The 14,403-nt window shown below is 29.8% G+C and overlaps 2 protein-coding genes across 3 annotated transcripts; one reads left to right on the top strand and one right to left on the bottom strand.

Annotated features, from left to right (window-relative positions):
- Positions 1-492: 492 nt before the first annotated feature.
- LOC113860028 lies at positions 493-2,450 on the bottom strand. The gene is made up of 2 exons (XM_027492657.1): positions 2,382-2,450; positions 493-1,614 (listed from the first exon to the last, which is right to left on the bottom strand). Exons 1-2 carry the CDS (start codon positions 2,448-2,450, stop codon positions 493-495), a joined length of 1,191 nt encoding a protein of 396 aa, XP_027348458.1.
- Positions 2,451-5,761: 3,311 nt separating this feature from the next.
- LOC113858562 (SUN domain-containing protein 4-like) lies at positions 5,762-10,462 on the top strand. Of its 2 annotated transcripts, XM_027491254.1 has the most exons (5): positions 5,762-5,969; positions 6,660-6,840; positions 8,386-9,698; positions 9,809-9,894; positions 10,209-10,452. In XM_027491254.1, exons 2-5 carry the CDS (start codon positions 6,690-6,692, stop codon positions 10,450-10,452), a joined length of 1,794 nt encoding a protein of 597 aa, XP_027347055.1. In that variant the 5' UTR covers positions 5,762-5,969; positions 6,660-6,689. The 2 variants fall into 2 exon arrangements, with proteins under 2 accessions (XP_027347055.1, XP_027347054.1); XM_027491253.1 differs by lacking the exon at positions 5,762-5,969 and having other exon boundaries at positions 6,536-6,849; positions 10,209-10,462.
- Positions 10,463-14,403: the final 3,941 nt, after the last annotated feature.

A 14,403-nucleotide genomic window follows, 5' to 3' on the forward strand; every position in this document is an offset into this window, starting at 1 on the left:
TGATATCGTTACTTAAGGGTATATTTGTAGAAATTATCTGTTGTCAGAAAATCCAAGTTTCTTGTCTTATTTCAAAAGTATCACTGATCACTATCTAGCAGAAATTTAAATTTCCAATTTTCCTCAACCCAGAAGAACAGTCCAACTCCCAAAGCATGATCGTTCATTGGTATTAATATTATATGCCTCTCATCTTATAAAAGCATTTTCAAAGAAGAAAATCTATAAAGCTCATATAACACACATCCTTAGAATACCTATAGACGGAACTATAATCCTGAATCTTGCAACCACATTCCATGTGTACATCTGCTATCTGCATGCCTCTAGAAATACCAATCCACATGAGTCCTCTTACATATATAAATGAAAACTGACAGTTTTAGTCCAGGTTCGAGCAATGATGAACATAAGCAATTGAAAGCATCATAAAGGACAACTCATTAAACAATCCTAAAATCAAAAGCAAAGAGGGGAGAAGAAATGGCAAAACTAAAGCAAGCCATCTGCCAGTGAGCAATTAACAAAGTATCTCACTTTTGATTTGGCGTACGTGATAGCTGCTGTTAAGCTGGTAGACTCATCCTTTGCTCTAGCCAGTGTCTGCTTGCAAGCAGTCTCTTTATCACATATTGACCGAAACTTAGCTGCCACGGTCTTCTTTTCTGCTTCACATTCTTCCAATTCTCTCTCCACAGTTTCAATGACTTTTCTATTGCTATCTTTTTTCTCTTTAAGCATGCTAGACTGTTTAAAAATCTGCCTTGCCTCAAGTATCTCTTCCAGCCTCTGGCGAAGCCACTCAATGTTCACTTTCATATTCTTTATCTCATTTGCAAGTGCAATCATATTATGCAGGTCATCTTCTTTGATTTTATTGAAATCCTTGTCTTGCAATTCTGAGATTATATCACATATCATCTCCAATAACATGGAGCGGAATTTCTTTGTCAATACTGTACAATTCTTAAAAACATCTCCATGCTTACTGAGAATTTTTCTTAATACAGGCATGGATTCTGGTTTCACTTGGTATCCTTCAACCGTGTCCATTGGTGAGTTTTGTCCAACGGAATTAACCTCATCATCTTCATTATCCCACATATTAACCATTCCAGTTAGGTTGAAGCTGAAAGATGGGGATGGAAGCTCAACCATTGAAATAGAATTGCTTTTGTTCTTATTTGCTCTTTCCTTGAAGTTACTTGATGTTTGGAAATCTACTACCAAAGTCACTTGATGCTCAGGAGGGACACATTCTGCTGCAAATGTATTCTGTTGTACCCTTTGGATTGTACGATTAGCCATTGATTTCTCAACCTCACTCACTTCCTCCATTTCAGCTATGTCAACAGAGAAGTTCTCTGGAGGAACAGAATCTGCAACCTTTTCATGTCTGATTTCTGGTGCAAGGGTGGAAGGTTGAGCAACTTCTGTTGAATGGGATTCTAGTTGTAAAACAGAACATTCTTGATCATGGTAAGCCTGCACAGATGTCATTCTAGTTTCAATAAACCGCTTTGCTGATCTCAAAGAGGCGCGGCGACCAGAAATAGTAACAGAATCTGAAATGAAACGTTTTCTGGTTGAACGAGGGCACTCCCAAGAGTCTGACTGTACATTGAACATAAGCCAACAATTTGCAAATTAGAAATAAACCAATGATAAGGAAAAGAGGGGGAAAAAATAGAGAAAAAAACAGGTCACTGCACATCCTTTTATATGTTACTTACATTCACAAGAATGAAAAGTATGTTTGTATTTTGAGTACGATTCATATAGGTTTCCTTGAACCTTCATCTTCCCAATACATACATAATGTTTTTAAATGTGGATACAACACTAAATATTTGTGAAATTGCTGTGCAAAAAATGAGGATTCATATTGCTTCAACTCTCAAGATGACTGCAATGGTTTTTCCTTAACAAATAACATCAAGTCATCAACATATAGGGGCAGATCATGGTCAAAGTTTTATTGAATCAATCAAATATGGGGGTGATTAGCAATCCAAAATCCTAGTGAAGAGGTTTTATTCAAATCTTCAACTTTAATAAAACAATAGAGGAAAAAGATTAATGGGAATGACAAGAAAGTTACTTTCCAATTTCCGTGCGTGGAGGAGAAAAACCAACCTCCACCACCCCTACAAAGGACATTAAAGTCACTAAAAAAAATTAGAAGCTTTCTAGCACAATCATGTTCCCTTAAAACAAAATGAGAGAGGGAGACATTTGGTTTTGATCTCATGGTCTCCAATCCATGATGTTCCAAGTTCATGTCTTTCCCTTTTACTGCTATAAAAACGTCTCCTTTATGGTGCAAGGTACATGCATGCTCACAACATTGGTGAAATAAGAGAATGCGCGACATGGGTTACCTGGTTGTTGAGATTGGAGGGTGAATGAGAGTGAGAAGAATCCATAACCTGACCCTTCTTCCCCTTCATTCTTCTTTTTGCATGTTTAGTGTCACCGCCCTTGCTCTCAGATTGTTTCTTCAATTTTCAATACGAGAGAGTAAGAGAGAGGTGTGTGTGCTGTGTCGCGCACGGTATCAGTATTGAGTCCTATAGGATACACTGCCACTGCAGCGGGTTCTAATACACTTTCCATACCATGTTTGACCAACCATTTTTTCTTGGTTAAAATATAAATTTAATCTTTATAATTTACTTGGGCTTTTTTTTATATAATTATTATTCAATTATGGAAATATGATATTTTTAATAAAATTATAAAAATATGTTTTTTTTTTCAAAAATCGCTGTCAGTGAATTTTAGTTAAAAATGATCATCACGATTTTTGACTATTTTTTATACTTTTTAAATATTTTATTATTATATTCTTTTCAAAAATTGTTAGCAGACGATTCTTAAAATTCTATCACTTTTTATTTTTTATTTTTAAATTTTTGTAATTGCACCACAAAAATTGTTATTAGTAATTTTTAAACTTCACACTTTTGTAATTTTTTTAAAAAGAAAATCATATTTTAATATATATAATTTCTGAATACCATATATAAAAAAAAATCCTTATTTACTTAGCTTTCATAAGTTATTTTTATATTAAAAAGCTTAAGATTTAACTTTTATATGATTATTTTATTTTATTTTGTTATAATTTTAACAGTAAAAATTATTATTTAATTTTAACATTTTTATGATATTTTAACTTAAAATAAATTAGTAAAATATTTATATAAAAATTTAAATATAATTTATATATATATAATTAATTTATAAATAAATATTAACATGTATTTTATTTTTTATATTTTCTTTTTATTTAACAATTAAAGCGGTAGTTCAAACATTAATTCTTTGATATAAAATTAATCGTTACATTTTATAAAAAATAAAATTTAAATATATTTATCTATTAGTCTGATATTGAATAGCTTAAAAAAATTTATAAATAACTATTAATTAATTGATTAATAAACTATAAAACTTTATATTTTAAATTAAGTTTCTCATCTTATAGACTATGTAATATATTTTAAATATTTATTTTATTTTATTATTTAATATAATGTACAATTTTTTAAAAAGCTCGTGAATTTTATAATATCAAAAATGAAAAATATTGCACATTTTTTGACGTTGCAATGCTTTTATGAGATTATAATATATGGTATTCTAATGTAAAATTTAAAAAAGAAACATCTTTTCTTATAAATAGATGTTGGATCTTTAAAATAACATTCACTTTTGATATTTTATAAAAATAAACTCTTTATATATATATATAGAGACATAGACTCTATTTAAATATTGCATTTATATACACTTTTTTCTTTTCATTCTTTGCAAGGAAATTACTTTAATACAATTATCCTTACCTTATTGAATAAACAAATATTTATTATTTATATTTAGTATATACCTAACATTTATGGAAGAAAGACAACTAATATAACAAATCTTACTTTTTTGTCATTGTAAGTAAAAATTACAGAGATGCTTTTATCTGGATTATATTCATCTAACGATTTTTTAAGGTATTCTCAAGGCACATACAATAAGAATTTATGTATAATAAATTATTATTAAAAAGGATATAATATTTCTAAATTTAATATATTAATAATATTAAATATTATCACTTTCAATTAAAAGCTTACAATTTATGAATTTATTATTAATTGCTCTTAGTTTGACTTTAAAACCAGATTTACAAGAAGAGTTAGGTGTTTTAGGCAAAGATTAAATCCCTCAATAAATCCATTTTCTGAATGGGAATTCCAATATGATTCTCTAATCTTACTTTAACATTAGGTTAATAGTAATTATTAGCTAACATGAAATAATAATAAATGTATATAAAATTCCATAATTTATCACTAAATTCTAATCAAATGTCCTCTGCCTAACTAAAAAAATTAGATTATAAATAATAGTTAGATAAAATAAAGTAATATTTAAATAATAAAATAAAATGTCATTTTCGAATCTGAAATTGAGATTATCAATCAATATAATTTTTGATGTTGTAAAAATATTAAATAAATAAATAACTTAGACAGATATCCACTAATTGATTTGATTTAGAACATTATTTAATTATTTAATTTTTATTAATTAATTTAATCCTTAGGGTTTAAGATTAAATTTATTGATCTGCATCAAATTTAAAAATTAAATTGACTAATTATTACTAAAATTAAAGATAAAATTGCTTTTATGAGATTACATTAACTAATAATTGTGAAAGTAAAGAAGTGATATTTTATTTTTTTTATAATATCAAAAAATATTTTTTAATTTAAAAATTAAAATACCATAAAATTGAAATGACTATAAGTATATTTAAATATGATAAATAATATAAATATGTTTTTATCACCAAAATTATGACCTTTTTATTGGGTATTAATAAACCTTCATTTTTTTTTATTTTAGGTCATAAAAAAATCTTTGACAAGAGACGAAAAAATATATTTAAATTCTTAAAAAAAATGATATTGATATTTTATATGTAATAATTACATACGTATAAATATATATTGATTAACTCTGAATCCTGCTGAAGAATGGATCATGGATGGCACCATTCTTTCATATTCTTCTGAAGAGTTTTGAACTCATGGCTTTAACTCTACATCTTGTCCAAGAAAATCGCCATTCTTATTATAAAAACTGATCATTTGGATGATTTCGATTGGTTCTTGAATCTTCTCCTCCCCATCAAGCTGCATAAGCTTATCTTTATACCATACTTTCAGATGATTCACCATTTCTGTGATCTTGAATTCAAATCGATCATCTTACTAATAGCATTCATCTTTAGATTCTTTGTGTTTCGCTAACAATACTTAAAAAGACTGAGATCTCAAGTATATGTAATTATATCTTATTAAAAATCTAAAAAAATTAAAATGTTATAAAATATAGTTACTAAAAATATATTTAAATCAAACAAATAACGTAATTTTTTTGTCACTAAAATCATGACCTTTTTTTTTATTAATTAAGTTATATTTTTTTTAATTTTTTGGTCTTAAAAATTTATTTAACAAGAGACTAAAAAATGTATTTATTTTTTTAAAAAATATATTATTGATATTTTATTTTTTTAATAATTACACATGTATAAATATATTTATTAACAAGTTAAAATTTAATATCGGGAAGAAGTAAAATATATAAAATTTAATGATTAGAGGCGGTGAGTAATAGTAATACTGGTATATGTTAAAAGGGATTGTGCATTGAATTTGAAAGAGAAAATAATTAACCGTTTTCTTATAGTTTAAGCCTTAAGCAGCAGTAACGTTCCTCGTTACCATAGAAAGGAAAAGAGAGAGAATGATTTTGAATTTAAAAGACAAGACAACCTGGATGCAGTTTCCACGCGTTGTCTTGTCTTGTGTTCCTTCTTCTTCAAACCCCTTTTGCTTCCTTCACTCATCTCAATGATTCCCAATTGCACTTTGAAAGATCACTTCTTTTCAATCACAAAGGTCACAATTCAATCTTCCCTTCAACCCACATGTGATTTCTTGCATTTCACCTTGAATTCTAGCTTATTTTCACGACCCTTTGAGATTTTATGCCTTTTCTGATCTTCATAGGTCTCTTTTAGATGACCCTTTTCAGTGTAGCATTAGTAGATAGTGTTTGTTGTGTTGCTTCAGTTTGAATTGGGGTGATTTTTCTTGGTTGGGTCTTGTTTTTTGCTGATTGGGTATTTTGATTTGATGTCTGTATTGTCATTGTCGTTTTTGGTGGCAGGTTGTTCCATATTTCCCTCTAAAGTCTATTCTTTTGCTTTACTATCAAGATGGATTTGTTTGATGTTGAAAACTATCACTCCTTGTACTGGAGACATGAATTTTCCTTGGAGCTTCGCTTAGAATTGAACTTTTTCCTCTTTTGTTGGTGGGAATAGGGTATTTATATTTTATTGCATTCGTTCACTTTTATGATTTATAAAAAACTTTAATTTATATATCTGATATATAAATGTGTGTGCTTGCGTGTGATTGTGTCTGTGTGCGCGCCCTTGCATTGTTGTGATCCATCATAGGTTTTAGAGCCTTATTTTATTTATGGCACTTTGCTCAGTTCAAAAGTTAAATTGATGCATACCCTTTTACTCTTAGATCTTATTGAGCTTTGAATGAGGGAAAAAGGTGTGTTGCCTGTTGCAGGGGTGTTGAATTGAATTGGATTGATGTGCAATGCAGAGATCACGTAAGGCTCTTCTTGAAAGAAGAGCTACGGAGAAGGCTACAAGTGGGAGAAACTATCTGTATAAGGTTTCTCTGTCATTGGTTTTTGTTTTGTGGGGCCTAGTCTTCCTCTTCAGCTTATGGATAAGCCACAGCCATGGTTATGGAGGTATCTTTTGTTTTCTGTTGGCTTTGTTTTTAGCTGTTGAGGTATGCTTTGAATGAGATTCCTTCTCTGCTTGGCACTGTTGTTGCTTGTAGATTGCCATTATGAAATCATGGTTTGTGGTAGATGGCTACCTGGCCTTGTTTTGTCATTGAGCTGCAAGTTTTGCATCAGTTGGTCTCTGTGTTCTTTGCTGGTATAGATCTTGTAAATTGTAGATAATTTATTTCTTGTCTTAGAATACAGATATTGATCACTGTTATTCTTATGTTTGCAAATAATATCATTGCATTGAAAGCATTTTACTTTCAATTTATTTTCCTTATGTTTATTACTTTGTTAAAGAATTTCGTTAGGGGTTTACTTGTTGAATTTGGTCACAATGATCACTATTTTATGCCAAAATCCCTAAATAATTTCTTCCAGCAGTGTCTTTGATTATCAGAGGGCATGACATACTATGGGCTTTATTGGCTTAGATTTGTAGAAGACTAGGATTGGAAGGGGGAAAGCATATTGAGGTTGAAAAGAAAATTGAACCAATTGCTACTTCTTAAGTGACTGATCTAGAGATTAGAATTGTTGTTTAAATGAGGAATGGAGCTAAACAAATGCAAAAATAAGAATGAATGCCAGACGCCATAGTCCATTCCCACTTGGCATTTATTAAATGTAATTTCATAGAAAGTGGATAAACATAAAAACAATGCAATGGAAAGGCTACTATCATATTCAAGACTTGGCTATTAAATAGATTTAAATAATGGAAATTTCTAGAACTTATGCAATCCTCGCTCCCTTGTGAAATTTCAACTATGTTGATGAGGAGAAGAAGCCTTCCCATTGATATGTAAGTAGTTGAATAAAATCTGACAATTTCATTACAAGATTTATTTTACAAACACTTCCCTGGTTTAACAATACAAACAAACAGAGGTTCAGGTTTGCATATTACTGCATTATTTTTAAACAACTCAACAAAATCAACTCTAAAAAGAACCCTTCTTTACTGATAAATGGATTCATCTAACTAGTTGTGAGATTACAATATACAGAAATGTTGAAGACTTTAAAGTGAAAGAAATAGTTTAAAAGAATGATTTCTGCAAACCAAATTTCCTGGCCTAATTTGCATGCTTTACTTTGATTGTGTAATGAAAGGTAGAGGTCCAGAAATCTGGCTGCTGATTGCCCAGCCAACGATTAAGCTTATTCTGTCTGAGGCAATTGTGTACCTTGCTATTGGTGATGAAATGTTATCTTTAATGCTTTATTAATTTTAAGTTATGAATGCAAGATAAATGCATCCTTGTTTGCTATTCATGCTCGTATATCTACTATGCACATTTATTTTTTATCACATTTCTATCGAAAAGAAAATATATATCTCTTATTGCTACATTTACTTCATTCCCTCGCATGGATATTTGTTTCTTGATGACAAACATATATGGCATTGCTTTCAAAAACCAAGAGTCCCCTGTGGGTGCAGATATGTGTAACTTATTCTTATTTAGTCAGCTTATTGCCTACATGCAGATGGATCTGGAGAAGTTCCAGTTGGTATCTCAAATTGGAATGAAGATGAGCACAAACAATATCAAAACTCTGATTCGGCTCGTGAATATTTGACTAAAGAGGCTGATGCCTACATTACTTCTGGGACTTTTTGCTCTAATGGTGCCAAAACTGATGGTTTTATTGGTGAGTCACTTTCCAATGGAGAAAGCATAAACTATCTTGAACATGGTGATAAAGAAAATTTCATTTCTCCTAATATGGAGGAACATGAAATTAAGAGATCTGAATCTGTTCTGAAGCATGAAAATGATGTGCAAAAATATAATCGTTTTTCTCAGGCAATGCCTCTAGGTCTTGATGAATTCAAGAGCAAGGCTATTGGTTCCAAAATTAAATCAGGAGCTAGTCCATCTGGAAGTGTTATACATAGATTAGAGCCTGGTGGTGCAGAATACAATTATGCTTCAGCATCAAAGGGGGCAAAAGTGTTAGCTTCTAACAAAGAAGCAAAAGGTGCCTCTAATATTCTAGGCAGAAACAAAGACAAATATCTTCTAAATCCATGTTCTTCAGAAGAGAAATTTGTCATTATAGAACTTTCAGAAGAAACCTTGGTAAAAACAATAGCAATAGCTAATTTTGAGCACCATTCTTCCAATTTAAAAGATATTGAATTGCATGGCAGTTTGGTCTATCCAACAGATGCTTGGGTCTTCCTTGGAAATTTTACTGCCTCTAATGTGAAGCAGGCTCATCGGTTTGTTCTTCAGGAGCCAAAATGGGTGAGATATCTAAAGTTGAATCTTCAAAGCCACTATGGTTCAGAATTTTATTGCACATTGAGCACAGTTGAAGTTTATGGGGTCGATGCCATTGAGAGAATGCTGGAGGATTTGATATATGCTCAAGATAAGCCATTCACATCTGGGGAAGGCAACGGTGACAAGCGGGCAGCATCACTCTATCCTAACTCTGCCGAGGCTGATGATGTTCAGCAAAATACTTTTGAAGGGAGCAATTCTGACCCTTCTTCAGAAATCTCTTCTACATACCAAGAGGCTGTAAATGTAAATAGAAATGTTCCTGATCCAGTTGATGAAATCCGTCAACAAGTAGGCAGGATGCCGGGGGATACCGTTCTCAAGATTCTGATGCAGAAAGTTCGTTATCTCGACTTAAATTTATCTGTTTTGGAGCAGTATATGGAGGACTTGAATTCTAGATATGTCAATATTTTCAAAGCGTACAGCAAAGAAATAGGAGAAAAAGATATACTTCTACAGAAGATCAAAGAAGACATCCAGAGTTTCCTCGACCGACAGGATGTTATAGTATGTCAACTTAATTCCTGGATATTTTTGGCAATATTTTTGTCAATAATTACCAAACATGACTGTAATTTTACTTTTCATTCACTTAAAATGGTTTCTTGGCCTTGCAGATAAAAGATGTTAGTGATCTTGATTCTTGGAAGTCCCATTTTTCCGCGCAACTGGATCATGTACTAAGGGACAACGCTGTTTTAAGGTGAGAATTCACAAGCTCTTTGATTTTCACTATAAAGGGGTAGTTCATATTTAATAACTAGACTAATTTGAGAGGCCCTTCATAGCATAAACAGTGGATTAATTTCATGCATCTCCCTATCTTGGTCTTCCATATAGTCAACATCTAGTAGTGGAATAAGATTATTGTTGTTATTGTTTATCCTTTGATTTATAATTGCTTGTCAATAAATATGAAGGTCATTTTGTTTTCTTTAGCCATTAATGCTATTAAATTATACAGTGTATTTTTTAATTAATTATTTTGTCTTGTGATCTAATTTTTAAATAATGCAGGTCTGAGGTTGAAAAGATCCGGGAAAATCAAGTATCTTTGGAGAACAAAGGTGTAGTTGTGTTTATTGTGTGTGTTATTTTTTCATTGCTTGCTATATTACGGCTATCTTTGGATGTATTTATGAGGATATGTGGAGTACTAATTTTTGATAAAACAAATAACTCTGGGAAATTTTGCAAAGGTTGCTCTTCCTGGTTTCTATTGTTGAGTTGTAATATTGTTATCATCATATTGACTTTATGATAATCCATTTTGAGCTAAGGTGTCATCATTTCCAGCTGCATTATTCTTTTGAGCCTTTTTAGGTGGAGAATCAATTCTTGCATTTTCTAATGCAAAACACACGTTTCAACAAAAATATGTGATTCAAATTAATATACTTACACTTCTCAAAAATATTAAATAGTTCAAAATTAATTTCATCAAAATTAGTTACTATGTTGGTTCATTCATTATATTCATTCAATTTGTTTTGCAATCTTTTGAAGCTTTATTTCATGTTCATTTAATAAATTTTATATACAAAGCTTTCGTTTATAAAAGCAGGGAAAAGAAAGTGCTCACACGTAATAAGCCTCCGAAATTTTGGGATTAAATTTTAATAGAAATAATACCTTAATAAAAATTCATTGGATTAAATTTAAGGCAAAATTTTTATTTCTAATAAGTATTCACTGATTTCATAATTTTTTAAAATAAAAAAATAGATTGATTTAAACTTGATATGTTAATCTTTTAGTTGCTTTTATAAACACTATATAACTTAAATTAAAAATAAAATATTAACTACCCTTCCTTCCTCTTCCAAATTTAACTCTGAAATATAACTTAAATTTAATTCTAAATAATCTTTTACTTTGGATTTTTTATTCTCTCTCAAATTTCAACCGTATCAGATTCATGATCTTTTTTAACTGTTTTTAATTAAAAGTTTAATTTTTGTCTTAATTCTGAGATAATTGTATTTTTTTTTCATTTTTAAATCTTTCATATATCTAAATCAATTATACATTATTTATTTGAATTACTTGTGCACATTTATGATTATAATTAAATTTTTTTCTTTTAATTGATTTTTTTTTCAAAATTTTCTAGAAGACTCAAAATATTTATTATAATAGAATAATGTATGTTAAAGTTAATTTATTTCAGTTTCTCGCGTGTTTTTAATTATTTCAGTAAACCTTTGAATTAGTAGAACCTCCATGAACTAGCTCCATATTTTTTTTTTTGGCAAAATTATTTTTTCTGTTCTTCATCATGTTTGGATTAATGAAGAGTTAACGGGAACTTTTTTTGTTATGGGAAGATGTACAAGTCTCCTTTGCCTCCAATTTCAATTGAATGATATTTTTTGAAATAAAATATAAGTTAATAAGTGATTGGAGGAGAGTTTCTATTGAAATTAAATCAAGCATACATGCACGACAAGTTTTTATTGACAAAAAATAATTCTTTCTTGATGATTAGAAGACTTTTTCATCTTTCATCTAATGTGTAGAAAAATTAATTGCTGATAAATAGGAGTGAATACTTTTATTATTATATGTAGTAAATGTTTGCCTATAAAAGACATGCATTGTAACATACTAGTGTAATGTGAATTATTAAATGAAATTTTAAGATATTATTTTTCTTTATTTCTTAATTTTGCTGTGCATGAGAGAGTTTATAATACTTATCTGATATCGGTGACTTTCATTGTTTATTATTATTTATATTTAAGAAATTTTGATATAATTTTTTATTTTTTAACATGGTTATACAAGAAAAAAAAAGATTTTTTTTTAAACAAAAGTGTTTAAAATGAGAGTAATAATAGATACAAATTTATGACAAAGAAAGCAATTAATTAGAAAGAGTTCTTGGGGTTTTCCTTTCTCAATGCTCAGCTCCATATATCAATAACATATGCTTGCCCATTTAATAACTATCTCCGATCTTATGATATAACCTCTACAAATTTCATGTCCATACGATACATATGTTTCCACAACCTTTGGTTTGTTTCATTTGTTTCTATTTCCATCCCTATACACTTCAACCCTTTTGTCTCTTCATCCTCTTAATTTCTATCTTTTTCTCTAAATTCTTATGTCACCATTTTGAATGTTCCTTGATGACATCTTCAATAATTTAAGTTTCAATAATTTAAGTTATCAAATGTACCAAAAGATTAGATAATGCTTTGTTCACATATTCATCTAATAAAAAATCTAATGTTTTGGACGGATCATTGAAACAAAAAATAACAAAAGGTAAAAAGGCCTGCATTGTATAATAATAATAATTAATAATAATAATAATAATATTATTATTTAATCTTTTTATTAAATATTTACGTTATTCTTTTGCGGTGAATATCATAACTTTTCTCTGATTAAAATTTCGCTTTAATTTTTAAAATATATAAATTCTTTTAAATTATTTCCTTAAAATTATTTTAAATGTTAGTTCTTAATATTAACAATCAACAATTAATTTAGTCTTTATTGTTAAAAAAAGTTAAAATTGAGTAAAATGATTTATCATTGCAAAATAAATTTTGATATTACACAAAATAATATTATTTTAAGACACAAAATAATATCATTGATTGTTATGATTAATTGTTGATTGTTAATATTTTAAGATTAAATAATCTTAAACTATCATTTCATTTCTAACTTTTAAAATTTTTTGATAGTAAAATCTTTTCTTGTTTTTCTAATTCGTTTTTTTTTCATAACATCTTCTCTTTCTCTAGACACTACAAAATGGAATCTACTTGCCAACAATTCCGCCAAACCTCTCACAAACTACTCTAACATGTTATATTACACTTCTACGCAATAAAACACTAACTTCTCACTCCTATGTGCTCCCTTTAACTTATTCATCTTCACCTTCTTCTATTCTATTTCCACTTCCTCATTATTCCACACTGGAGTGAGAAGTTAGTGTTTTATTGTGGAAAAGTGTAATATTACATGTTAGAACAACTTGTGAAAAGTTTACCAGAAATTTTAGAAAGTGAATGCCATTGTTCTTGTGGCTAAAAGAACGAAAGAAGACCCAAAAAAGAAGATGAAGCAAAAGAAGAGGAAGAGACCTTATTTTCTGAAAATCTCAAAAGTTAGGAATCAAATGAACTATTTTCTAAATATCCCCAAGTTAAAGAAGTATCAAAATTTATTTTTCTTTTTCTTTTTTAAAAGTAGTTTCTATACTTCCTAGATACGTATCAGAGTATCGAAGCATATATATATCCGATACCGATACCCGATGAAAAATGGAGTATCAGTGTTATAGGTGTGATGAGATACACAATATTTTCACACTGCAACACAAGCGGGATCAAGGAAGCTTCAAATTTGAGCTGCAAAGCATAAGAAAAAGCTCAAGAACAATTTCACATAAAGGTAATTGTTGATTCCTTGATGGATTACTCAATGTATATGATGAACTTGTTACTGCAGTCATTTGTTGATTTGATCTAATACTTACTGCAAAAGAAGCTCATATTGAATGAAACAATAGTGCAACTCACAGAATATTTCTCGAAATCATACACTAGCTTGTTTTCCTTTCAATCATGCTCCAACTCCCATAACTTATCCTTCATTAGGCCAAGTCAATGGAGCGAATCAATGAAACCTATGGTAATCACAAATCAAATAGCAAGACCACAATTATTGAGGTGGCACTCGAGACAATTTAGGCCACAGTGGATGCTCCAGCTGTGTCCACGGTCATGGAGGGAGGTTTGATCTGTAGAATTGAGTTACATCAACAACCTTTGCAAAGATCCATTACATTCCAATTCCAATACACTTTTCTCTCCAAAACTTTAAAATAGCCAAAGCCCCTCATCAGTCCTATTCTTTATTCCCTAAAATCTCAATCCCTTGAACGAAAATGTTATGCTTTCTTCTCTTCCTTTTGGATTATTCCCCCTTCATCCCCAAAACAAATCAACAACCTCTAAGTGTCTTCCTTCTAAGATCTCTCCTACTACCATCTCAATTTCAACCAATCCCTTTCCCACTCCAAGCTGTAATAGCTATCAAGTCAAATGACTTGCGGAAGAAGACTTTTGGGCATGCATATGATCAAACGAAAACCAAGCCTACCTTCGATTGCTTATTGAGAATACGTCTTTGCTCCTTTATGCTACTATTTGAGCTCATCTTTTGCAGGAAGAAGAGGAAGAGA

Source organism: Abrus precatorius, unplaced genomic scaffold (genome assembly GCF_003935025.1).
Source record: "Abrus precatorius isolate BTA unplaced genomic scaffold, Abrus_2018 Scaffold2, whole genome shotgun sequence".
Taxonomy (NCBI): Eukaryota; Viridiplantae; Streptophyta; class Magnoliopsida; order Fabales; family Fabaceae; genus Abrus; species Abrus precatorius.